Source organism: Sturnus vulgaris, chromosome 7 (genome assembly GCF_052056855.1).
Source record: "Sturnus vulgaris isolate bStuVul1 chromosome 7, bStuVul1.hap1, whole genome shotgun sequence".
In the NCBI taxonomy this organism is placed as follows: domain Eukaryota; kingdom Metazoa; phylum Chordata; class Aves; order Passeriformes; family Sturnidae; genus Sturnus; species Sturnus vulgaris.
In genome coordinates, this window is record NC_142249.1 from 32,291,935 (window position 1) to 32,316,480 (window position 24,546).

The 24,546-nt window shown below is 42.5% G+C and overlaps 1 protein-coding gene across 14 annotated transcripts in view; it reads left to right on the forward strand.

Moving 5' to 3' along the window:
• KALRN (kalirin RhoGEF kinase) overlaps positions 1–24,546 on the forward strand; it is a 465,057-nt gene that overhangs the window by 354,223 nt on the left and 86,288 nt on the right. For 10 of the 14 annotated variants that reach the window (XM_088168302.1, XM_088168303.1, XM_088168304.1 and 7 more), the window contains exons 34-35: positions 15,532–15,561; positions 17,143–17,389. In XM_088168302.1, coding sequence (XP_088024428.1) covers positions 15,532–15,561; positions 17,143–17,389 — 277 coding nt within the window. The remainder of the gene's footprint in view (positions 1–15,531; positions 15,562–17,142; positions 17,390–24,546) is intronic. The other 4 variants (XM_088168297.1, XM_088168298.1, XM_088168306.1 and 1 more) reach the window with 1 other exon arrangement.

The following is a 24,546-nucleotide window of genomic DNA, read 5'->3' on the forward strand; positions in this document are numbered from 1 at the left end:
CTCCATGGGGACTGCTAGTTATGCATGAGAAGCCAAAAAAATTAAAAGTATGTCACTAATGCCTGCAGCTGGACAAGCAGTCAGGAGCAAAAAGAACAGGCTGCTGATAAAAATAGCTTGGCTGGCTTTCCATAGGTAAACAGGACCAGTGCTAATAACTGCACATCTCACTGTCATGGAGGGAAGAACATCAGCCCTCGGGGGCCAGTAGTGGTGTTGAGGAGGCTGGTGACTTCCCCAGCACTGAGGTGGCTTTTCTCTTGCTAGAAATGTGCTAAGCCAAACAGCAAGTTTCTTGCAAAAAATAACCATTAGCTAAATGCAAGCTTGTACTCAGTCTCATGAAAATATGACTGGCACCATCTCTGTTTCCATGACTCAGAAGAGATATAAGAGAGTGGAGTCATCCAAGTTAAACTCTGGACAAGAAAGAGAGATGGAGCTACAACGAAGATCATCTATGTCCCAGGCCTTCTGCTAGGTTTTTTACTTTCCATATCTGTATGTTCTCATTTTTAAGTGGCAAACCAATCCACATGAACGTAAGCCCTGCACTGTTCTTAGATGAAGGTTTGTAACAGCTTGGGGCACTCAGCACCCTTGAGACACAGCTGTGGTCTGCGCCGTTGCTAACGCTTTTGGATTTTAATTATTTTGAAAACACATTTGTAGCAGCATATACAAGAGCAACAGGGTAATAATAACAATAAAGCTATGTTGTGTTTTTGGTATAAACTCTTTGGTTTAGAGTTTACAATTTATGTGTTCTGGAACTGGATTCTTGCCCTATAAAACAATGCGGCAGCCTTTTCTCATTTAGTTAGCCATCCATTTTTATTAGGGTGCTCTATACAATGCCTGCAATAATATTATAAAGGTGCACAAGGTTCATTATTTCACAACAAGTGACTAGCCAAGACCATTATTATTTTTATAACAGCCAGGCTTTCTATTGAAATACAGTTTGGATTATAACCTTTTTTCCCTCCTCCCTCTTTCTCTTTTCTCTACCCAAAGCTAAGATGTGCAATTGTTCCTTTACAGATTGCTTTTCCACTCCCCTACAAAACATGTCGTTTTCTGTGAAATGGATGGATTATAATGGGAACAGATCAGTGATAATGCATTGCTGGAATACATCTATCCCCAAGAGAGCTTATAATAATATCCAGTCTTCCTAAGCTTTAAAATCTGCAGTTTGGACAGCCTATAGTTCTAATATGGAATCTAGCTTTGAATTTTCTCTGCACTTAGAGTTCTTTGATGCTCAATTATTGTTTGGGTTCTACCCTCTCTGTCACATTGCCATGGCAACTGCCTTGCATAAAATCCTATGTTCAGACAATACAGCCCCGGCTTTATAGAGGGGCTCCAGGCTCAGAAAAGTTAAAATTGTTCAGAGAGATTACTGAAGATTAATGACTGTGCTTTGAGCACTGCAGAGCATGTTTCTGAAAATCATAGTAATTAAATAAAAAATACATGCAGGTGGTGTGTTCTCCAAGTCAGGAGTGTTGATACCTGCTGGGAGTAGTGGAGTTACAGTAAATCTGCAGTAAAAACACCTGGGGGTTTTATTCCACCATATAGTTTCTTCATGCTAAATAGCTATGGTGTGTAATTAGCTGTGGTGGTTTTCCTTTGCCCATTCTCTGGTTCCATTTACAAATGGAACACCCTGACCAGGTTTCCCCACTGGGGCTGGCAGGGTCCAGGCTGTGTGTCCCAGGCTGGTGCCATGTGCTGGGCTCCATCAGCCCAATGGGCCCCTTGGTGAGGCCCATGCCCCATTTCCTGCCACTGGCCTGTCGTGATTGCGTGGGCACATTAGTGGTTGAAAGGAAGATGAAAACAGAGCTGCAAATTGCTTGTGCTGAATCATAAACCAGGACGTGTTTCATGAGCCTATTAAGCACATGCCTTTGATGCTAAGCATATGCTGAGCTCTGTTCAACAGGAATAGGGTTTGGCTAAGTATATGTTTTTAAGTCGTGCACTGGTTTGGAGGCCTTTTAGAGTTGAGAACCACACTGGGACAATGAATTAAATGTTGATTAGATTTGCAAAAGTGTTAGCTATTTTCATGTTCAGTAATAACGTCTTTAATATTACATACCACATTAGTTGTAAGCAGCTGTCATGCAGCAGGATTTAAAATAATATTAATGGGAGCTAAGGCATTTTGTCTTCCCCAAAAACAATAGAATACCCTTGGTTTAGACTTTTCCTCCCTCCAAAGGTGAGCAGTGCTCCTCAGGATAGCCTCCAGAATCACATCTGTTTGAGAGCAGTATATTACAACCTTATGTTACTAAAACACGTGTACTAGGAAAAGCCTAGCTTAGGAAAAAATCTCATGTATTCTAAGGGGATACAAATATTAACTCAAACCAGATGCATAAAGGCTAGGGACATCTTTGTTCACTACAGCGGGTCTCTCAAAACCTGTTTCGGATCTTATATAAGAGCTCTGTTTGCAAACATTGAGAAATCTGCAAGTATGGGAATTAATGAAAAAATCTTAAAGTGTCATGCAAAGAAGAAATGCATGCAGTCTGAAAAGGAACAATAATTCAGTTTGAAATCTAAACTTGTTTTTAAATTAACTGTTTGGATGTTAACTTCCTCAATTCGGAAGTTTAGCCATCTGTGTCAGTGAATTAGTTAGCCTTTGGCTGAAGTTTAATCATTGTAGGAATAAGAGGCAGGGGAATCAATAGCCCTAGAGGATCCATAGGGACTATTTCCACGAGGTTGAATTTAGCATCAATCCCAGTGCTTAAATAAAGGGTTCCGTTGCATTGCTGCACAGGGTAGGAACCCTGCTGGGGCCAGTGTGGCAGAAAGGCTGGTGGGGTTGCACAGCTGTTGGGAAGTGTATTTTATTGCTCCTTGGAGATTCCTTGGGTTCGTTTCCAGATCCAGGACATGATCCTCTTTAACGACTGCTGGGTTTTCCCTTGATGCAGAGAAAACAGTAATGATGATAATAAATAAATTTGTACCTCCAAATTTGCTAACCTGATGTTCATGGCCAAAATAGTCCATTGTTCTCCTGTTTGTGGTGAGCTGCAGGTTTTGTAGCAAACACCTAAGAAGCATTCAGGCAGCTGGGCCAGCCTTTTCCACTGGGGTTATTTCATGTCAACTGCTGCAAATTAGACACATATAAAATTTATAATGTGTGGGTGTCTGTGCACAGAAATTTAACTTCCTCAGTATTTACAGAACATAAAACAGTCCTCCTTGTTTAAGGCTAGGATGAACATTTCTGTCACATTAGGAAAGGCAACCTTATTTCATTCTGCAGCTGCTATTTAAATTCTACAGGATCTCTTTTAATCCTAGGCAAAGTTCAAAATGAGATGTTTCAAACATCTGCTAACTATTATGGGTCATGCCTGCTAGTGGAGGTAATAAATTATAGCCAAGAAGAGAATCAAATGTCTTAATAATGTTTTTTGTTCATTGCTTCAGTTTGTCCTCTTTCAGTGTTATCTGATCTCTTTTAGAGCATGGTAGTCAACATGCCTACAAAGAAGATTGTGCTGTGGGTGAGGTGGTTGAGATTGCAATGGGATGAGGGTGACGCCCTCTACTTTAAGTTAGGGGAAAAACAACAAACACGTTGATTTCTCTATTTCAGAGCAGAGGGAAATCTAACTCAATCACAGAATCTCACTCTCTGCATTGAGTGCCAAAAACAAGAAGGGTGGGTCTAGCAGAATATGGGAGAGAGGGCATTTCAATTTCCTCCAAAGGGGAGATAACAGATCAGCTTTCTAGTTTGTCATGGAAACCTTTTGTCAACCCAGTAACAATGACGTCAAGGTGGCAGTGGCACAGAGGCTGTGTGTGTCAATGTAGCACACACCTGTTGAACTGCCAGAGGGGAAGGTATGTTGGCTTTTACATTTTCCGTTCCTGATTCTAAACAACTTTGGTGAAGGTTTAAAAAGTGTTTTTGAGTCCCAAGGCAGTTGTCGTGAGCTGTAGCAGATTCTGACCGTGAGCAGGTGGTGCTGGAGCTTTCACTCATGGAGAAATCCTGCTAAAAGGCATTTGCTCAAGCAGTGCCTTTCCTTCCTGTTTGGGGTATTCTTTTAGAGGGTGGGGAGAGCAGACTTGTACTTTCAAAGAACAGCACCAAATTCCGTCAGTGTGTTTGCTTTGCTTGGGAGTAAAGGCTCTGCTGGTGTTTACCAAAGGAGTTTTTTAGAAACACTTCTATAAAACGAGAAATCCAAATTTACTACCCCAGATCTGTAGCTCTAGAGGTATAGCATTACACTGTAGCCCGGTTTTGGAATGATCATTCTCCTGACTGTTTCTCTGCTGAGTGCTGTACTTTTGTGTTTAGTCTTGTTGACTGGCTACTTTTTTTTTGTGAAGAGAGATTAGATCACTTTTTTGCTTTCTTCAGTGTTGCTTGTTGACTACCTTCCCATTTTTAGTAATCAAAAAATGCTTTGATAATTTAGAAATAAGCTTACTTCTTTTCATGAGAGAAGTTTGTAAACAGGGAAAGCAGTCCATCTTTTCTGCACTATTCATATTTACCAGCAAGATCATATAAGTTGTGTTTGCAGAAGACTTTAAATCAGTTAAAGTGTTGCACTGTGTCAATAGTCAATGCTGGTTCTGTAACTATGGCTAGAACATGAATTTACATTAGTTGCGTTTCTTGTCTGTGGTAACACATGATAATTCTCTTAAAGCGTGCCCTTATTATTGCTAGCTAGTATGCATTATACAGAATATATCCTATCATATAGCTTGAAAGAGGAGAAGAGGAGTCAAATTATATAGGGTTGCATAGTAGAATTAAGGCTGAGAAAATGAATAGCATAAAATGACATAAGGTGATCAGAAAAGGAAGATGAAGTCCACCAGTGTAAATGACATTTATTCTACAATTGGAATCCAACTGTATGTAGTGGTGCCAGTGAGTTGTAGAAATTTTTGCAAAGGAACTGTCTGGGATTATAACTGTGCAAAAAGCCAGTGTTGATGACCCATGGTATCCTAATGGAGATGGATGATGTCAAATGGCTGCCAACTTTCAAGGAGATAGAAAAACTAAAACTGGGTGATAAACATTGTTTTCTGTAGAAAATTTAATTGTCCTTCATATGAAAGAAATAAGGTTTAGTGACATTAGTATTGTTGCCATTGTGGTATGTGTAAATTCTCTGGAGATATCTGTGAAGAACTAGAATTCTCTTTGGCTTCAGTTTGGAAAATGTTGTACACTTATCTGTATTTTTTCTTTACACTCATTACTGGTGATTTCAGCCTGACAGAAAGGTATTTCTTGTGATCTAAAGTCTCTGTAGTGTCATTCAATTTTATTTCTGACTTTCTCACTGAAAGAAAAAGGTATTATAGACATTTTGAAATAAGACTCTTCCTCAGTTCTCACTACCACGGATAGGTTTCCTGCACCCGCAGGGAAGGGCCACTCTCAGAGGCTGGCACATCTTCTGCCACCTCTCAGCCACCTGCAAGTGTCCCCTCTGCTGTCCTTGGGGAGCCCAGGACCTTCCCAGCTCAGGAGGGGAGGACATGGGCTGCTGCTGCTGCAGCTGGGCAGTGATGTGCAGTGACCAAAACCCTCTGTCTGCCTGCCAAGAGTGTGCCTGCCTCTGAATACTGAGTCCCCTGAATTTTCTCTCTGTTTTCTGCAGGGCCTTTTCAGACTCTTTTCAGATTCTCTTTGTTTATTTTTTTTTCCATGCCTCAATGGTACATATTACTGACCAAAATACTTTTGATATAGGAGAGAGGCAAATTCATTTATCTGCACCCTGGATCAATCCAAACATTAGTTATGGTACACTACAGAGCAGTGTGATAAAGGGTCCCTTTTTTGCTGGAGGGACAGAAAAGGGACCCAGAAAGAAGAGAAGGCAACAGTGCAGGCTGTGCTAAGTTAAATACATACCCTTAATAGGGCCACTACTTACTAAGGCCTTGTGAACCCTAAGAAGGAAAGATGATTTACATTGTGTTTTCATTGTTTTCTTGCAGAAATTTATCATTGAAAGAGCCACCACCTCATAACCATAGTGTTAGGTGTGGTGATGCAACAATAAATTCCTATTTCATGCAGTGAAGGCTAATTCATTCTCTTCTTATTCAAGCATGTTTTCCCTCCACTTAGGGTTCACTCTGGCAAACAGAGCATTTCAGCAGTTTCTTCTTTAGATTGGGGGGGATTAATGAGGTTTGAACACACAGCTCTGCTACTGTATTGCCTGAGATAGAGGAAATTGCTTACTTATTATTTATCATTCTTATTTTATGAAAGGAAACAGATGTTTATGCCAAAAGTCTTCCAGCACAGATGAAGTAATACTGAATTCATAAAACAGAATTTGTTAAGGGAGCGTAATTCTGTGAATGAAAAACGAAATACTTAGCCAAGGAAGTGCCTTGTTGGATATTCAGGTTAAGTAGATGGAATAATACCATGTTAATTGCTATAGGCACAAACATGGCAGACAGGCTGTTGATGTAAGAGTAATAAGAAGTGGAGTTGAAACAAGAGCAGCAAAGGTTAATAGTTTTTTTCCTTAATTTTAAGATTCTCCAGTATGCAGCTTGAGAACCTGATCTCAAAGTGGATTAAAGCTGTGTAAGGGAATTGCTCAGTTTCATTACAAGGTTGTTTATCAGCCTGGCTGATTATCACTGCTGGTATTCACCACTTTTCTTTGCCTAGCCCCAGTTCCCTGTGCTGCTGTCTACCCTCCATTGCTGCAGTCCAGTGCTCCCACAGCCCTATTCCTTCCCAGTGCCTCTATCCCTCCATGCTTGGGCTCCCATTGCCCATCCCACCTGAACCTAGGGTGCCACAAAATCCCTTGCTAGTTAATGTGAAATAAAGCAATTCAGAATCACTGTCAAATGCAATGGATTCACTGTCTTTTTCAGAAAGAGAATTTCTTACAGTTTATCTTTTTTTCCCAGTTACTAGCAAAAAATCAAATGTGGTTTCCCCGAGCACATATCTTTATATCTGCCAGTTAAGGATAAGATGGAGATTTAGTTGAGGTTTTGCAAAAGAAACCCAAAGGAAGCAGTGCTCAATTCACACTGAACTTCTCTTGCTCCAGGCTCTGTCCCTTCCCAGCAGCAGCTCTGTAACTGAGCTGCCCTGGACGTGTCTTCCACATGGTTTGAGACACACCGGATATGCTACTGACAAACATTAAGTGTACCTGGATCTCAGGCGGAAAATGTTACACTTGGCTACCAAAATCTTTTGTTTCTCCTGGACACTGTTGAATTACACACTGTCAAATACCCTGAGGATGTTGTAAGCTCAGGTCATATCACCTTCCTCTGCATGCATTGATCAAAAAAGAGAAATGTGGATTTAGGGAACAAGAGAGCACATGTATGAGTGTTGTGAATAAATGTCACAGATGTCTGTCTGTGAAAATTGAGGCCTCCATATTGGCTGAATTGAGTGTAGGAAGAACAGAAATTAATGTATTAGTCTGAGAACAATTTACATGTAACAGTGATAGCACAAGCCATAGAATTTTATTGGAAGCGTCTGCAGGGAAAGAAATTAAGTAGGGGCTGGGAATGTGCTTATCAATAGACCTCATTATTCTGCTCAGCCTTTGATAAATGAACCTAGCAAGTTCTTTCAGCGTCCTCTCAATCTTCTACTTGTTTGTGCTGGATTTCATTGATTCATATTTAGCTCTTCCTGATAATATGAAGCGACAGAAAATGTAAATGACAGAGTCAATGAGCATTTCTATTCAGTTGAAACAAAGCAAGTGAGATCTACTATCAAACTCTTTGGATTTACATTCTTTGAAATAGAATTTATTACCTTGTTAGAAACTAAAACAAAACACACACACAAAAAAGTATACAACCACTTTTTATTATTGGAGTTGAAGAAGAAAATGTTATGGGAGGAGTGTCCTTTGGGCATGCTTCAGTCAACTCTGTCAAACAGAGTCGCCAAAAACGATAAAATTCAAAACCTGCAGCTGCTGGTTCCTTTGGGAGTCACATTACAGTAGTACGAGCAACAATCTTTCATTTTAGAAGGGAAGCATATGACTGCAGCCAAAGGCCTTTCAATGCTATTTTAGGTAAGCTGATCTTCATAAAGGCCATTGTAATCTCTGGTGCTGCTCAGGTTTTAGGCGATATTTTCATCTCATAATACTGTGTCTGTGTCCACTGAAAACATCTGCTTCGACGTGCCAGGCTCGATCGTGCACACTGTTACATCACTTGGCAAATGAGGTCACCTCGAGTAAATGGCAGTATTATGGAGAAGGGAATGAAAACCCCAGGATTTAACTGTTGGAACCCAAGCTGCAACCCATCATGGGCTGAAGATCCAGCAGCAATGCTGGAAAGGCTCAGAGGGTGCAGTGGGCAAGGCAAGCAGTAAGGAGGACTCAAACACAAGTGATCATCTCTCCCAAGTTCCTTTTTCCTCAGTGCCAAACACCATCTGAGGGTATTGGTATGCAACAGTTTTGCAAACTCTCCCTCTCAAGGTCAGCTTTGCTTCAAGCAGAGTTCACCCCTGCTGCAGCCTGTCTGCAGCAGCAGTGGCCTGCTTTTGTGTGATGATTAATGGGAACATTGAGCTGAAGCAGATCATTAGGATGCCCTCAGCCATCACATGTTCTTTCAGCCTGAAGCCTGCCTGGCACTCAGCACCTTCTATCAGTCATGTTGGTAACGGGCTGGTTTTTCTACTGTGTACTAAATCCCTCTGAAAAGTCACTGTCTTCACTGTGACACTTGTAAGGGGAAAAAGGCCAGCCAGGACCAGGTCTTCCTTTGGTGGCTTGGAGATGAACACTACTCACTGTCACATTCCTCCCAATGCATTTTCTGTATTCACATCTGCATTTCCCTTAATGTTCTATTAAACCAACCTAGTATTGAAAAACATGCAAAGCAATTTGTCCAAATCCACCTTTGAATTCATTTTGGGCCTAAGGCCCTGATTTATAGTAACGGGACCTAGGGACCAATAATAAAAAAGAAAAATAGCAGCTATTAAATCTGTGAAAAGGAAACAACTTGGAAATGGAGAGGGATGCCAAGCTGATCTCTCCAGCAATGGCAGAAGGGAGTCAGACTTACAGGACCATATGGCTTAGACATAGTTTAAATAATCTCCTCCAATTAAAAACAAAACCAGTTTTATGTCAAACATCTGTTCTGTGAATTCATCAATTTGGCCAAAAAAACCATCAGGGGATATTTTAAGTACTTCATCATGGTTTTGGTTTCTCTGTGCAGATCCTCACCCATTTTGAGGGGGTTCATATCCCTGAAGGAGGAGTGCTGTGGTTTCCCATGATGCTACCAGGCATGAGGGCAGGTTTTTGTGTTTTTGTGTGCTGGGCTCCCCATCCATGCTGCCTTCAGATATCCAGCACTCATTGCAGGGGACTGGGGTGTTTTAGGAGAGCCCAGAGTGCCTGAGGCAGGTCAGTGAAGGTCAGCAGAGGGTCTGCTGGAAGCTGGGCATCGCTGGCACTGGGGAGGGTATCTGTCTAATGTCATCAGTCTTATTTGTGTCTAAACCACACTGGTATTCGCCTACTAAATCCTGATTCCTGCATGCTGGTAGAGGTGAGGAGGGGCATATAGGATTATCTCTTTTCTACCTTCAAGCCCTCACTTCTTATAGCAGGAAAACACAGCTTTGAAACAATCTACAACTTCTTGTCTTGGAAATATCTACTTTTTACTTGGCAAAGAGAGGGAGATCTCCTGCAGGTGTTGTTTGAAATTTTATCGCTGTTCCTAAGTCCATTAAAAGTATAACTGTACAGACAGCAATATACCAGTTTAAAATAATTATCCAGGTTATAAAGGAAATATATTCTGGGGATATGTGTATTAAGCAAATCTGATCTAGTGTACAACTGAGATTTACTTTGTTCTAAAGCATCCTTAGGTGGCCTTATTGTGCTTTTTTTATTCACTGTTGTATCATTTGTTTCCTTTCCAAGAGGGCATCTGAGGTTACTCCTCTGGTTATTGTGAACCCTTAGTTGCATTCTTCAGGTTTCCTTTTGGTATAATTTAAAAGCTGAGGTGGTTAATTAAGGGCCTAATTATTTCCTGATGTTGATATCAGGGAATCTGTCAGTTCCTTGCTGAGAAACAAACAGTGGGGGTCATACTCAGCTGGGAGCACTGTGAAGGGAGGAAGGCTTCTGGAAGATATTTTAATCTCTCTTCTTGAAATTCTGCTCAGGGCCGAATGCCCCACTTAGACAGCATACAATCCACCTTTTGCAAGGGCTCATTTTCTTATCCCTTGTGTTTCTAAAGCTTCCATCAGACTCAAATCCTCCTTTTCCACCAGTACCAGGTATATGATGCCTGCAGCTGGGTTTGTATTTCAAACTCACCAGCTGTGAAGAAAGACTTTTTACTGTGCACACTTGCCTCTGCTGCTTATACCTGGAGGTGTTTCACAAAGTTCCTGGCCAAAAACCATGATCAGATTTTGTGTGCTTGCTAGGAGTGTTTCGGGAGTTGGTGTCTGATGAATCATCTGTGACTGGAACCCTTGATCCCCAGTTCAAAATTGTGCCAAACATGAAAGAAAACAGCTATTCAGCTCCCTGATTGCAGTCTAGTCTTGCATTTTTATTAACTCTGGTTGGTTTGTTTAGAATATCTTGTGGCTGCAAAAGACAGCAGCTAGGGTTTACCTGGGGGGTTTCAGCCATTTGGCTTGCTCACCCTCCAAAATCAAAGGGTTTTGGAGCCAGATGTTCTGGTTATGTGTCATTGAGGAACACAGATGATACCAGCTGCATTTTGTGCTTCTCCAGGGAAGGGAAAAGAATGGAATTTGGGTACCAGCTCTCTGAGCCAAATGAGGAAACCCTCAGATCAAGCACAGGCATGGTCTGGTTCAATTTGTTGTGTAAAACAAAGTGAATCTGGTTGTCTTTATCTTCAAAAGTATTTTTAATAGCTAGAAATGCTGTTTCATTTGGAACAACTTTAGTCTTACTTTCTGGAAAAAATGCTCCAGAAATAATTCAGACAGTTCCATTCAAGCTGTTCTGCAGATGTCAGCATGTGCCAGAGTCCAAAATCCAGCAGAGTCAGGATATGGTTGTCTAGTAGGAACTCCAGCAAGAAATGCTGGAAAGGTGTGTGCTATTTGATACCATAACACAAGACTTCCTTTCCTTTAGCATACTTATATGTCCCACATGCCATCTGTCTCTTCATTCTGCTCTGGAATAATTTGCTGTGCCTATATTTATAATATTATTTATATATTTTATATTTGTTATATAGTTATAATTATTTATAACAGTGCACACCCAGATGCCTGTTATCTCCCTGTTGAGAAGAGCAAAGATGGTACATTTGGCCCATTGGATGTCACCATTATCCCAGCCATGCGTTTGATTAATTGCCTAAATATAAACAGATCTTCCCCTGAAGCTCAAGCACTGATCCTCTCTGTTCAGTCAGACAAAACAAAAAGAGTGGGAAGCACCAACTCCATCTTAATGGAGGATGGGTAGTGGGGCCTGAGGACTAAGAAGGACTCAGATGAGCCAGGTATTTTCCACTGAATTTTCAATTCAGAGCTATTCAGTGCAGAGCAATGCTACTGACTGTAGTAGGTTATTCCTGGTTAGCCCATAGCTCCTGGAATACAGCCTGTCCCCACAGAAACAGCCCTGAACAGATGCAGCAAAGCATCCCCAGCATTGCCAGAGCTCGGCATCCTTTAGAGCTGAGAACCTTTAAAGTGACAAACATGGGTGACTCAGAGTTCACATGCCAAACTGAGCCTGTTATAGAGTAAAAAAACTAAAGCAATTCTCCAGCACTGAAATTCCTCAAAGGCTTTTTCTGAATTTGATCTCTCACTCTCTAACCTCCCAGTAAAAAGAAAATCTCTATGAAATTACCAAAATTTTCACAAATAACTCTGCGGGGGATAAGATTTTTCATGTCTGTCCTCCAGCTAAAGTGACAGCTCCTGGATTTATTTCAGTGCAGACAGAACCAACATCTAAGTGGTTTTATTCACTTTTTTTAATCTCTTGATAAGAATGCAAATCCTATTCTTGCTTCTACTGCCTCTCTCACCCTCTTGAAATAGGCTGTTTATGGTGACTAAATGCTTTTATTCAGAACTGGCTTTCATCCAGAACCAGACAGGCAGAAAGCCTAAAAGCAACAGAAAACTAGCAATTTATATTAGACCGTAGTGCTGCAGCACACAAAATGCTTTGTTTAAACTAGCCTAGCTCTGTGTCCTCTTGAATTGATGTAAATAACCAGCTTGTGTGGATATCCACAGCAGTCTTGGCATATTTCAAAACACTTAAGACTTCAGACACCCACCTCCCAAATACCTGCTCACCCTGAGAGAGCTAACCATGGCCACTTCACTTTCACCTGGAGTGGATTTAGTACTACTTAAGATCTATTTTAGGGATTTATTTGAGGGAAGGAAGGACAGCCTGTGACCTGGTAGGTGTTTTCCATCTGCACTATGGTGATAAATATGCCTGTGGTGTTCAGCCTTGCTTCCTCTGGCTGCTGCTTTGTGGCTGAAAATGAAACAGGTGCACAGTGACCCTGCACACACACTGTGATTCAGGAAAGACAACCTCATGGTCATCTTGCACTGGCCAGTGTCTGCTGGTTGCTGGACCTGAGCTGGCTCCTGCTCTTGGAGCAGCCTGGAACCCCCATAGCAGGATGTGACCCTGCCTGTGCTCATTTTGGTTGCTGGTACTTCACTCTCCTGTGGCTGAAGGGCATTGGGGTGGGTGTTCCCAGCAGCAGAAAGGCTCATGTGGGTGACAAAGATCATTCCCCAGAGTCAGTGTCTGACAAAAACTGCTCACATCAATGCTCTGAGGTTTGTATCAGCGTCCTGCAGCAGAGAGGGGAGCTCCCAAGGGCTGTGCCTGGGTCCCTGCCTGCACTGGTGAACGGGCAGTGCTCCACTCTAGCTCAGATGTGATCACTAGATTAGAATATCGTGATGGAAACAGTTACACACTGAATGCATGGTGGTGTTTCCTAGCCCAAGAACACATGAAGGCAGAGGGTGGGAGATGGTTTGCTGATGGCAGGCACTGTGGAGACAGGCTGGGGCTCCTGCCAGCTTCTCTCAGGACATACAGCTGCTCCAGACAGCTTGGGGCCCTCTTGCTTCCTCATTATATTTTGCTATTTGCTTCTACCATTTCCTTTTCTTCATGATTTTAAGGCTGTGGCTTGCTGTGTAATTTGTTAGATCTGTCCCTGTGTCAGATCTTTCAGTTGTGCCTTGTGCTCTGCAAAGGCATGTGCATTGTTATTTTTATTTTAATGTGTCTCATTGTGCCATATACAGATTAGAGTGCTGTCTGGGTTCTAAATATAGCCAGTCAGTGGCTTTATCAGTGGTTTTAATCACAGGAATAATAAAAGTGAATGTTATATGTAAAAATGTGAAGCCATTTACCTGTGAATTTCAACCTTAAGGGCATTCTCTATTTTCTTTCCAAAACAAATGCAATATGTGTGAGAAACCAGCAGTCCATCTGAATTCCTATTTCCATGCAACAGCACAGAGGGAAGCATGATATACTTCTCTAAAGTTGGAAAAGTGTTCTCTAAAAACAAATTAAGTAACTAACATCTTGAGTGATCATTTCATAGGTGAAATGATTTCTGTCATTGGGAATCAGATGTATTTGCATTATTCCTCAGTGGCTTACCAGTTGTATGTATATGAGTATATCATAAGTTTTCCGAAGAGATTACTTTGCTGTGGGTTAATTTGGTAAGAAAATGTTCTTTGTGGTGTGGTATATGGGACATGGAAAAGGCATTGGAAATATTTGGAAGCCCTTGGGCAAAAGGAAGGAGCTCCTTTACTGTTCTTTGGAGCTGGCACATAAAAATGGTCTATGGGGCCTCCCTGAGCTTGTACCTACCACCTGAACCTGCCTGTAAAAGGGAAACTTAATTCTACCTGCTAAAGAGGGGCTCTTTCCCTGAAAATGTGTTACTTTAGCACGGGCTCAAGCTGGTCACTTGGAGGATGTGGAAGCCCTGGTCTATATTTTCCATCCAGCAGATCCTGGAGGAGCAGATGTTATAAATTCATATGCCTTCAGGGATATTCAGCCCTCTAGGGAGCTGAGGGAAGCAAGCTCCCTTCTTCACACATCAAAAGGATGGCCTGAAGGTGGCGGGGAGAGAATCTTGCCTGCTGAGGCAGAATTTGATCACACCAGGTACCCAGGAGCTCCTCCAGGGGATGATCACTTCCCATTCTCATCATATTAAATTGCTCTTTTTAATGAATGGAAGAAAACAGGCAGACAGAGTTGGATGGTACCCAAGGGTCATGGAGCACACCTACCTCCTCTGGGAAAACATTTACAGGTGTTCCCCAGATTGAAGCATCTCTTTGTGTCACAGATGTTTAGCTCTTTTGGGAGGGATGACAAGGCCTGCCATAAACTGCTGTTAGGTCAGCTGGCCCTCAGTCCCCAGTGAGGAGGGCAGGGAGCTGCTTAGGGCAGCACTTCCCAGGCTGATACTCCTTGGGAAGTGCCTTGTTTGTCCAAAAATTTCCCAGGTGTCATCTTGACCAAGGCTTTTTCCCTGGAATGTTCCCAGGCTGTTTCACCTTTCCTGCTTAAGCAATAAAAATGACTTATTTTTCAAAATTCAGTCTGAACCATCTGAAGACAATTTTTTAATATTCTCGCACATGAGTGTGAGGATGATGTCTGAACCAGCTCCTTCAGGCACAGACACTGCACCTCGTTCACCTCTCAAAGACAAGAAAGAGTTAATTCTTTATAGCAAATTCAGTTGCTGTGTGATGGTGAACACGGACACCTAGTGGTACTCTGGGACAGGGCATGGAATGCTCTCAACAGCTCTCTGGGAGAGAAGCTGATACAGCAGAGTATTTGTTTACATTTTCCCCTAAAAGAAAGAGAGATTTGATTATTTTCAGAGAAGATATCATAGATAGCATAATTTGGGGGACAGAGAGTTTACTTAGCATGGAATAGTGGAAGAATTAGGAGAAATCTATCACTTTTGGTAAGATGTGTCTGTGCATTTAGCAAGAAGTAATCAGTGTTTTCTTCCTGTCTTAAATATCCCACACCAAATCATACACTATACTGGGTCAGTAAGATTTTCTACTCTTCAAATTAGCCCATAGCAAAGAAACCTCAGCAAATATTATAGCAGTATCTCATTCTTATCATCCCTGTGAATGTCTGTTCTCCAGTTATGGGGAGATTGTCATCGTGGTGAGTTTGTTGATAAACTGCCCAACCAGGTGCTACACTGACCTCTTGTGCACTTTCATCAGTGCACTGAGCTCTTTCTGCCTGGATTAATGCCAGCACTTTGTCTGAATGGCCTCAAACAGCTGCCGTGGTTTGTTTTGTTTGTTTTTTTTCCTATTTATTTACAAATAACCTTTCAGAGAAATATTTCCTTCTTCTTCCCCAAATCTAGCATTTCGTCTACGGCAGAGACACAGGACAGGTGAGAACCAGTCCTTGTCCACTGACCCCTTTCTGTAATTGTGAATATCACCCTGTGAGTGGAATTTCTCTCACATATGCATTGGACACAAAAATCCCTAAGCCACTGAGTGGGGAGACAGGCTGTTCCCATGGGAGTGTGTATTCGGGGCTGCTTGGGCTGAGATAAGGGATTTTGAGATTGTACCAGCTTGAGTGAAGTCTGTGTGTGCTCTCCTCAAGGGCTCCCCCATTCAAGCTGACTCCAGTTTTTACTGATTCCACAGTTACTCCACATCTGACAAGATTTCTTCCAATTCAGTTGGCTTCACAAGTTGTTAATTTAAAATCATTGTCTATTATCCTTGGTTTTAGCTTCATATCCTAAGAAAATAAAGTTATAGTATTATGCTTTTTTACTATCCTCATCTTAATAACTTTTGAATCAGTGAACTAATTTCTATAAAAATTTGTATCAAATTTAACACTAGAATAAGGATCCCAAAGATTCCTGCTTACCTCAGGGAAGCAGGCAGCACACAGGACAAAGAAGGAGGATCCCTAACGACAGGCAGGCAGCAAGAAAGCAACGTTGCAGAGGAGCATTAAGAAAGATTCCTCAGGCCAGAAGAACTTAGATTCATCCTCACACCTTTTTAGACATTCAAGGATCCAACTCTGAGATCCAATTCTGTTAAAGAAACCCCAGGCTTTGTTAAAAATTAAAATCTGTACAATCACTTCTTTATGTACACACAAGTGCTTAAATTCCCAGTCCCTGGCTATGCAGAGACTGTGGTTGCACAGAGATCACTGTTGTTCTTCCAGAGTCACAGGGTGTGAGGCTGAAGGAAAGCAGCAGTTCCAGCACTCAGTACGGAAGTAAAATGCTACATTTATTCCTAGGTACAAATCCTGAAAGTCAGCATATAATCAATCACTCTGTGTTTATATATCTTACACCTCTGGGTTCCATCAGAGAGCATGGGAGGAGCTTTTCTGATCTGCCCCATCAGGATTTTGTAGTCTCCCAAGAGGTCCCTAGAGCAACTTTGGGAAGATGAGGGTATGTTTCTTGTCTTCCAAGAAAAGAGAAGCTGTTTCCTCACTGCACTGGTGGCCACTGGGAATGTGTCTCACTTATGCTGTAGAGGGATGAGCTGGAATTTGTCACACCATGAAGCACAGCACAGCACTGATTCTGGGCTATCTCCAAGCTAGAAAGTGCCCCCAGAAATTAAAGCAACAACAACAAAAAAAACAAAACAAAACCCCAGGGTTTCTGATGGACACTCACAGCTAGAAAATTCCCAGCTGAAAAACTCCCCCACATCTAGCATTCAAAAGGTTACTGGGTGGGTAGCTTTGGTGTCTCGCTTCAGCCCAGCAAAATCAATAAGAAGTAAAGGAAACCAGGGCCACAATGTGTTGAACTTTGACAAAACAAATTATTAACTTGGCTTCTAAGGAACACAAATCCTGTCTTTGCCAGTGTAAATATGATGCAAAGATGATTGCTTTCATCCAACCCTTGCTAACGTCTATTCCTTTCCTTTTTTTTTTTTTTTTCTTTTCTTTATTTTTTCCTGTTGAACCTGGGCAGTTGTCTGGAGGGTGTGAACTAACTGTGGTGCTCCAGGACTTTACAGCGGGCCACAGCAGCGAGCTGAGCATTCAGGTGGGGCAGACAGTGGAGCTGCTGGAGAGGCCAAGTGAGAGGCCAGGCTGGTGTTTGGTCCGGACCACGGAGAGGAGCCCACCCCAGGAGGGTCTGGTCCCCAGCAGCGCTCTCTGCATCTCCCATTCCCGCAGCAGTGTGGAGATGGATTGCTTCTTCCCTTCAGGAAAAGGTAGGTAACAGCCCAGCTGGTTTAAGGTTGTTTTGGGTTTTCCCTTTTGTATCATGTAAGTGCAAAGCTGCTTGGGCTGCTCCTGCAGTCGGTGGGTAAAAGGCTGTTCAGTCCTTGGTGAGTTTTGTTCCCAGGTCCCTGTGAGTGGGCACAGCACTAGCCTGGCTCCATGTCCATGAATCAATGTTTGTACATGTGCGTCTTTTGCTATGTGGTAATCATTGTCTTGAGATTCTGGATTAAAATAAGACTTTTAAACAACAGAGGGATTGTTTTCAGTGCCTGAAGGCATAGAATGAGGGAAAGCCATGCTGTCTATACACCCAGGATGCCCCAAATTGTGAATATGTTATTTTATGATTGCCAAAGTGCACACTAGTTCATGTTCTTTTAGTATATCTCTGTCTGTAAATGCAGAGGCCACCAGTGAGTACTGGTACACTGTACTACCTTGTGAACTGGAGACATTGTGTGTAATGGCACAGTACAATGGAGACAGAATCCTTTACAATCAATGTGGAGCAAAACACATCGCTGGTATTATCCCGAGAGCTTGGGCTTCACTCACAAGAAATGGTGAAATATTGTTTGTCTCTGTGGTGTCTCTGTGGTGGCCTCTTTAGTTGATGTTCTGTTCTGAGCAGTGTGTGTACCACATACAGCATCCATGCAACTAGGCTTAGGAGATGCTCCAGGCTAATAGACCAGGATTAGTTCAGCTCAGTGTGGCCAGAGCAGGTCTTCTTTTGGCTGTGGCCTCACTTCTAGCTGTGCAGAACACAAGTAAGGTCTAGGGAGGAAAGGCTCTTATCATCCCACTGCCAACTGGAAGCTGGCAACCTGAGCTGTCTTTTTAAATTCTTTTTCCAGTCAGCATTAATAGAAATAGAATTTGATCATTCTTGTTTGAGCAAGTTAGGGTTGGTGGTTTTGTTTATTTGGAGAAAAAGCACTGAAACTGAGCTGTAGTTTGTCCCCACTGCCTGCCTGCACTCCCACTGCCGAGGCTGGGAGTGGGACACACGCCCAGGACAGAGCAGTGCCATAAGACCAGTCTGATATCAGAGTTTCCCTTCAATAGGATCTCATCCAGACCCAGGGGATGAGAGCTCAGCTCCTCTCAGATTTGATCCCCTCAGCTGTCAGCTCTGTCTGCAGTGTGAACTCCAAACTCCTCATGCACTTCTTAGACCCACTGCCACCCCTTCTCCCTGCTGCATTCCCGGGGCCCTGCCCTGCCACTGCTGCCATGGGAGCCTGTCCTGGCCCTCAGCTGAGAAGTGCTGCAGTTGCTAACATGCAAATTATCTGTGAATTAACAGAAAGGTAAAGCTGAAAATCAGCCTGGTCTGCGTAAGAGCATGACTCACAGGAAGCTGGGGACGTGTCTGCTGTGAGCACGGTCCAGCAGCTGGGCTTGTGTCTCTGCTCAAGGACACTGAAACACCACTCACACATTTAAGAGTGTCAGGTTGTAGAGCTTTTCCTTAAATGCAATAAAACTTAAACATTGCAAGAGCAGGCTGTGCAAAGGGAGGCAGGAAATTCTGAGGATGAAGACAGGGTGGTGCTGGCAGGGGACATGGGGACTCTGCTCTTGGCATGATTGTGCGAGCTTCAGGGCACAGCTGCACTGCAGGTAGGGCAGGACAGACACAGTGCTGGGCTGTGGCTAGTGGACCAGTGCTCAGTGATAGCTGGAAGCCACCAGGCTGTGTCAGCAGAGCACCAAGGCTTTGCTGGCATGCTCTGCCTGCCTGTGGGCAGGTTTTCTCACCTAACACACTGCCACCACTCCAGGCTGGAGCTGCCTCTTGGCAAGTGCTGAGTGAGTCTGGGGCCGGCTGGCTCCAGCCATGTGTTCATGGCCTTTATTTCCTTTATATCTCTTTCCCTCTTGGCCTCAGTTTTCTTCCTGCACATACCAAAGCTGTATCAGGGAGCCTCAGAATTAATGGGATCTCCAGAAGTGCAGCTAGAAATAATAAAAATAACCACCCAATCCACAATTTTGGCCAGTGTACAATAAATAGGCTCTGTGTCTAATCAGTTCTCCCTCTATTAGGAAAACAGGAAATTGTTTAAACTGAATGAACAGATGCTGGGAATAAAGAAAGAGCAGTAAGTTTAAAGAGGAAAATGCAGTAGCTGCTGAAAGAGCCTGCTGGTCTCATGAGGTGCTGGAAAGATTAGCATGACAAATGGTTTCTGACTATTCACAGTTGTGCCCTTCTCTGCTTCCAGTACCTTTAGGCATGGGTTGCATGCAGAATCCCTTGGTCCAGGCTTCCACAATTTCTTGCCTTTCTCTACAACCCAGAACAAAGGCTAGCACATCTTATATCAACATTAATGATGTTCCTGGTCTGCTTCAAGTATGTAAACATACGCAGTTGCAGAAAAGCAGGTTAATAGCTGTATTTTGCTTACAATTACCAAGGCACATGATTCTTTGCTTTTACAAGCACAAGTCATTTCAAGAACAGAAAGTACCTATACTCAAAACTTAACATTTCTAATAATAGAATTTGCCATCTATTTTAGAAATATGTAAAGTTTTGCCAAGTATCAAAATACAGTTACATCTTCATAGAGGGAAACAGCAAATTACTCTTTTTGGTACTATTATAAGTAACAGTGAAGTATAAATGTAAGTCATGGCTCACAGAAGCTACCTGTTGTCCTTAAAATGAAATATTAAAGAAAGTAATATGTCAGGCAACATCTGAATAGATGAAGGCTTGAACAATTTGGTGGGATCACCAGAATATTTTGTAAAGCATCAGAGCAAGTCTTCATCAAGCCTTTTTGAACAGTCTAACTGAAAGCCACTAGAAATGCAAAACCAAACTTCACAACTGAACATTGGCTCTGTCTGGCTCTTCCTCACTCTTTTACACTATTCTTTTGAAAATAGGTGGTGAATTAATAAAAAATATTGCAAAAGGAAAGACATGGTGTGAATATAACAGAATACACCCAGAAGAGAACACTTCCTACCTTTTGTAATGAAATATCTATACACATCTCTCTTGTTGATCATTAAGAGTGCAGAGACTTTAAGGACTGGTCCCCCAGCCTTCCGTCTGACTCCTGGCTGTGTTCTTTTGGAGGATACACATTTGATTTTTTCATGACCTGACTACAGCTCAGAGCACAAATATCTTCCTGCCTGTCCTTCCTTTCTGATGCTCTGACAGTGTTTGCAATTACCCTCTGTAAAAAGGCAAACAGGTTTCTGGGATTAACCTTTTGCAAGTGATATACAGATGATTGAATAAAAGGAATTAGTCTGCAGTCTCTGTTACTGGACTCTAGAATTTGCAGGATGTTTTTTGTTTTCTGACTAGCATCCTAGAAGGAAAAAGAAATGTCTCTGGTACTAGAAATGAAACTCTGTTTAACTCTCCCACATGACTAATTACAGGAAAGCTGTGACTTTTATTTCTGTTTCTTTTACCCTATAATTGAGCTCTAAGGTATTAAGCCATAAATTTCAAACTGAGAGAGAAATCCACTTGGATAGAAAGCAATTTAATGACCTTCATCAAGCCCGCTGAGCCAAGCATATTCCTGGTGGCAACCTGTTAACTTTGACTGAGTGATTCCAAATTTGAATTTGGCCCATGAAAGAATTAGGTGAAATCTTGATCTTAAAAGTCATTGTCTGATGACACAGGGTTTTTCTTGTAACATTAAACACCTGGGGTAACTCAAGGGGTAACAGAAAATAGTTCTTGCAGTCATTTTAAGCAACCTCCATCACAATATGAAAAAGAGGGTATTAAAAAAGAGATCGGGTTTCATGGCATTTGTTTTGGATTGATGATACATGAGAGGAAGGTCCTGTTCAGGGCCCCAAAGCAAATCCTGCCCACAGGATACTTGTGTCTGGTGCATATCTCTGGAGGAGATGAGAAGATGAGTGTCTTATTTTTTTAAGAGGCTGTGCAAACATCTTGCTGTGCAGGCTGAAAGCCACTTAACAGCAGGGCTTTGGTGGCAGTGATGTGTCCTTGTACCAGACCAACTGAGAAATAATTGGATCTTTTCCAGAGGAAGAGGAAACACAGATCTTACAAGGTGTATATTAGTAGGGGGACCATCTTGCCTGTGCTTCCCAGATGGGTCACTTTGTCCAGGTGTCACTGGGAGAGCCCCAGCCTTTGGGCAGGAGGGATGAGAGTTTCTGTCCTGTGCCAGTCACAGCTCACATGTTTGGGGGTCACCTGCAGCCTGAGAGAGCCTGGGGCTGGTAGGTGCCATGGCAGGCCAGGCTGGGACAGCAGGAAGCAGAATAAGGATTTAACAAGGCTGGTGAGAAGAGTGGTGTCAATGAAAAAGAAGTCACACTGAGACCTGCATTTTGGTAATTTCTCCATGTGGGAAGAGCAGGTCATTTAATGCATTAGTGTGCAAAGCTGGTGAGGCTAATCCAGCTCTTGCCGTGTTTGAAAGACTCTTTCCTCCAGTTCCTGATCTCAGAAGAATCATCTATGTAGGGAAAAGTAGAATTGTTTCTTCCCACGTCTGTGTTTTTTAAGAACATTTAGGTTTTAGTGGGGGAAAAGAGTCTAGGCTGCTTTTGTTATATCCCTGCTCCTGTGGAGCTTTAAATTGCGACCTGCATTGGTTCACACACTTTCTCAGTTGTGCTTTAAACAATCTCTGTTGCAAACATATTTGATGGTAATGACTGCTGATGTCCTAGGGGAGCTGTGTGAGGACGATTCAGAAGTTTTACTGTGCTGCATTAAACCTTCATTTGTCCTTGTGGAGGCTGAGAAATTGTTTTTGTTTTTGAGAGTCTTAATGAAGAGTGGTCGATGAAAATGTTTGTAAGGCTCTGAACTAAAGGAAACATTTCATTAGGCAACACAGTTGATTTAACTGGTACGTAAGTTGGTCATGGGATTGCTATTAAACAAAAGATGTTCAGGCTCTCATTGTCAATATAAATATGCAATATTTAAATAAAAAAAACAAGCCCTCACTTCTGTTCCTGATACTGATCCAACAAGGGTGTTCAGAGTCAAACTTCTGTAGTTCAGGCTGTCTTTCAAGAGAGTCATGTGGACCCCTTCTGCTGGCATTAAGTGCCTCATAGCATCCTTGTTACAAGTTCAAAACATGGCTTACATAGGAAAATCATATCAGGAAATGTTCATTTTCACTCCTTTTTGGTTATGATAGAGAAGCTGTAACAAGTTGGTCACGAGTGTGGTGGGACATGGCAGCTCTGTGGGCTGGCACCAAGGTCTGCCCCAGCCCAGCTCAGGGCTGCTGCTCTGCCTCAGTATCCGAGTGTGGCTCCATGCAGCTGTGAAAGGAGTAGGAAAATAAAGATGAAAGAATTCAAAACCACTTTGCTAGTTCAGTCACATCACCCTTTCCCTTGTTTTTTTCTCTGCTGAGTTTCCCTCCTCTCTCTCATCAAACAAGGTCTGTCTGCCTTGACTTTGATGGCATTTCACAGTTCTCCCCATCATCTCACTCCTTTCTACCTCAGTGGGCAGCATCTGCTGCAGTGCTGGAGAGCTGGTGATGCCTGACTCCCCTCCCTACTGCTGTGTTTTGATCCGACACTTCCAGGCTTTCTCTTACTTCACAGTCGCCTTGCAGAAGAACTCAGACACCCATAAAGTGTCCATCCTTGGAGTTAGCCATGCTTATACCTTCTCCTGGGCACAGTTGTCTCCAAAATAATAAGAAATGAACAAAGAAGTAGCAATATGGATGATGAGATCTGATTTTCATTTTGTCTAAGGGATAAGCCAAGTCAAGGCTGAAGGTTGAGCCATATCTGTGTAGGGGTATTCATATCACTATGCCTGTAGCTCTACCAGGGGTTTTGTCTGTTGGGTACATCAAGAAAACAAAACTAAACTGACAAATCCTTGGTAAATATGTGCCCTCCACTGCAGGTTACAGACACAGCTCCTGTGCAGGCTGTGGGAGCCATGCTTTCAAGGTGCAGATAGTGTGAAGGCTGTTGGAGCCATATTCCCATGGCTTGTGAATAGCCCTATTTTACTCATGTGGTATTTCTGTTTCATTATTTTTTATTTTCAGTATGGCATCAATAGATTGTAACGCCTACATTCAGCCGTGGGGACATACCAGGTACCAGTAAAGTACCTTTTATTTATTGCTTCAGCTTCTTTCAGCTTCAGTGATCTAGTCAAAACAAAAAGCCTCCAGTACTCTACCTGGAACTTTATTTTTATGGAGAAGGACAATTTTGATGAATGCTTTGATAAAACAGGAAAGGCTATTTTGGGGGAAGTTGCTTTGCTTTTGTACAGTGGATTTTTATTATTTTAAACACAGGATTCTTTGTTTAAAAGAGAGAAGGCCTGCAAATTTTCTTGTTTACTTTGCCTTTGCTTCCCCTTCTGACAGAGAGTGGGTAAAATTTATCCACATAGTCACTGTCAGCTTAACCCTGAATTTCACTGTACAGTGTCTATGCTGTTTTTATCACTGAAAAAAAGGAATGGAGGGAATTTAAAATGCTATAATTTAAAATGCTATAGACCACTGAGACTCAGCAAAAATGCCAAAGCATTCAGCAATTAGTCTGGCAAGGAAACTGGAGAGAAACTCAGTAGTGGTATCCCTGTGTCAGCTCAGGACTGCAGTTCCTTGCACAGCCCCTGAGGAAGACCAGGATCGTAAAGTCTCTGTGCCCTCCTGGTTCTTGTGCCTGCCTTCCCAGTCTCCCAGCAAAGGGCCCAGCCCATGCTTTTCAGGGCCAGGGTAAGACCATGAAGATATGTTCCTTTTGCTATCCTGCAGAGAACTTCCCTCCTCAGCTGCAGCTCATGAAGGACAGGTCCCAGCTGGCCCCTGGCTGCTCAGGGGCTGGGTGAGTGGGTGGCCACAGCCCTCTCCTGGCCCCACAAGCCATCTAAGAGGGGATGGTCTGAGAGGACTTCAGCTGTACATACATTCTGACAAACAAGACTGCATCAGCCCTTTTTTTCCCAGCTTGTCTTCAAACACACGCTGGAAAAGGAAACTTTAATTTTTATTGCTCACATATTGATGTCCCAGCTGTTGGGAAATCACAAAGACCAAAGATCGTTCTACTGAGCAAATATTAGACTTGTAATTAATTGAGATCGTTTTCTAGAGTAATGTGGGCTATGCAGCAT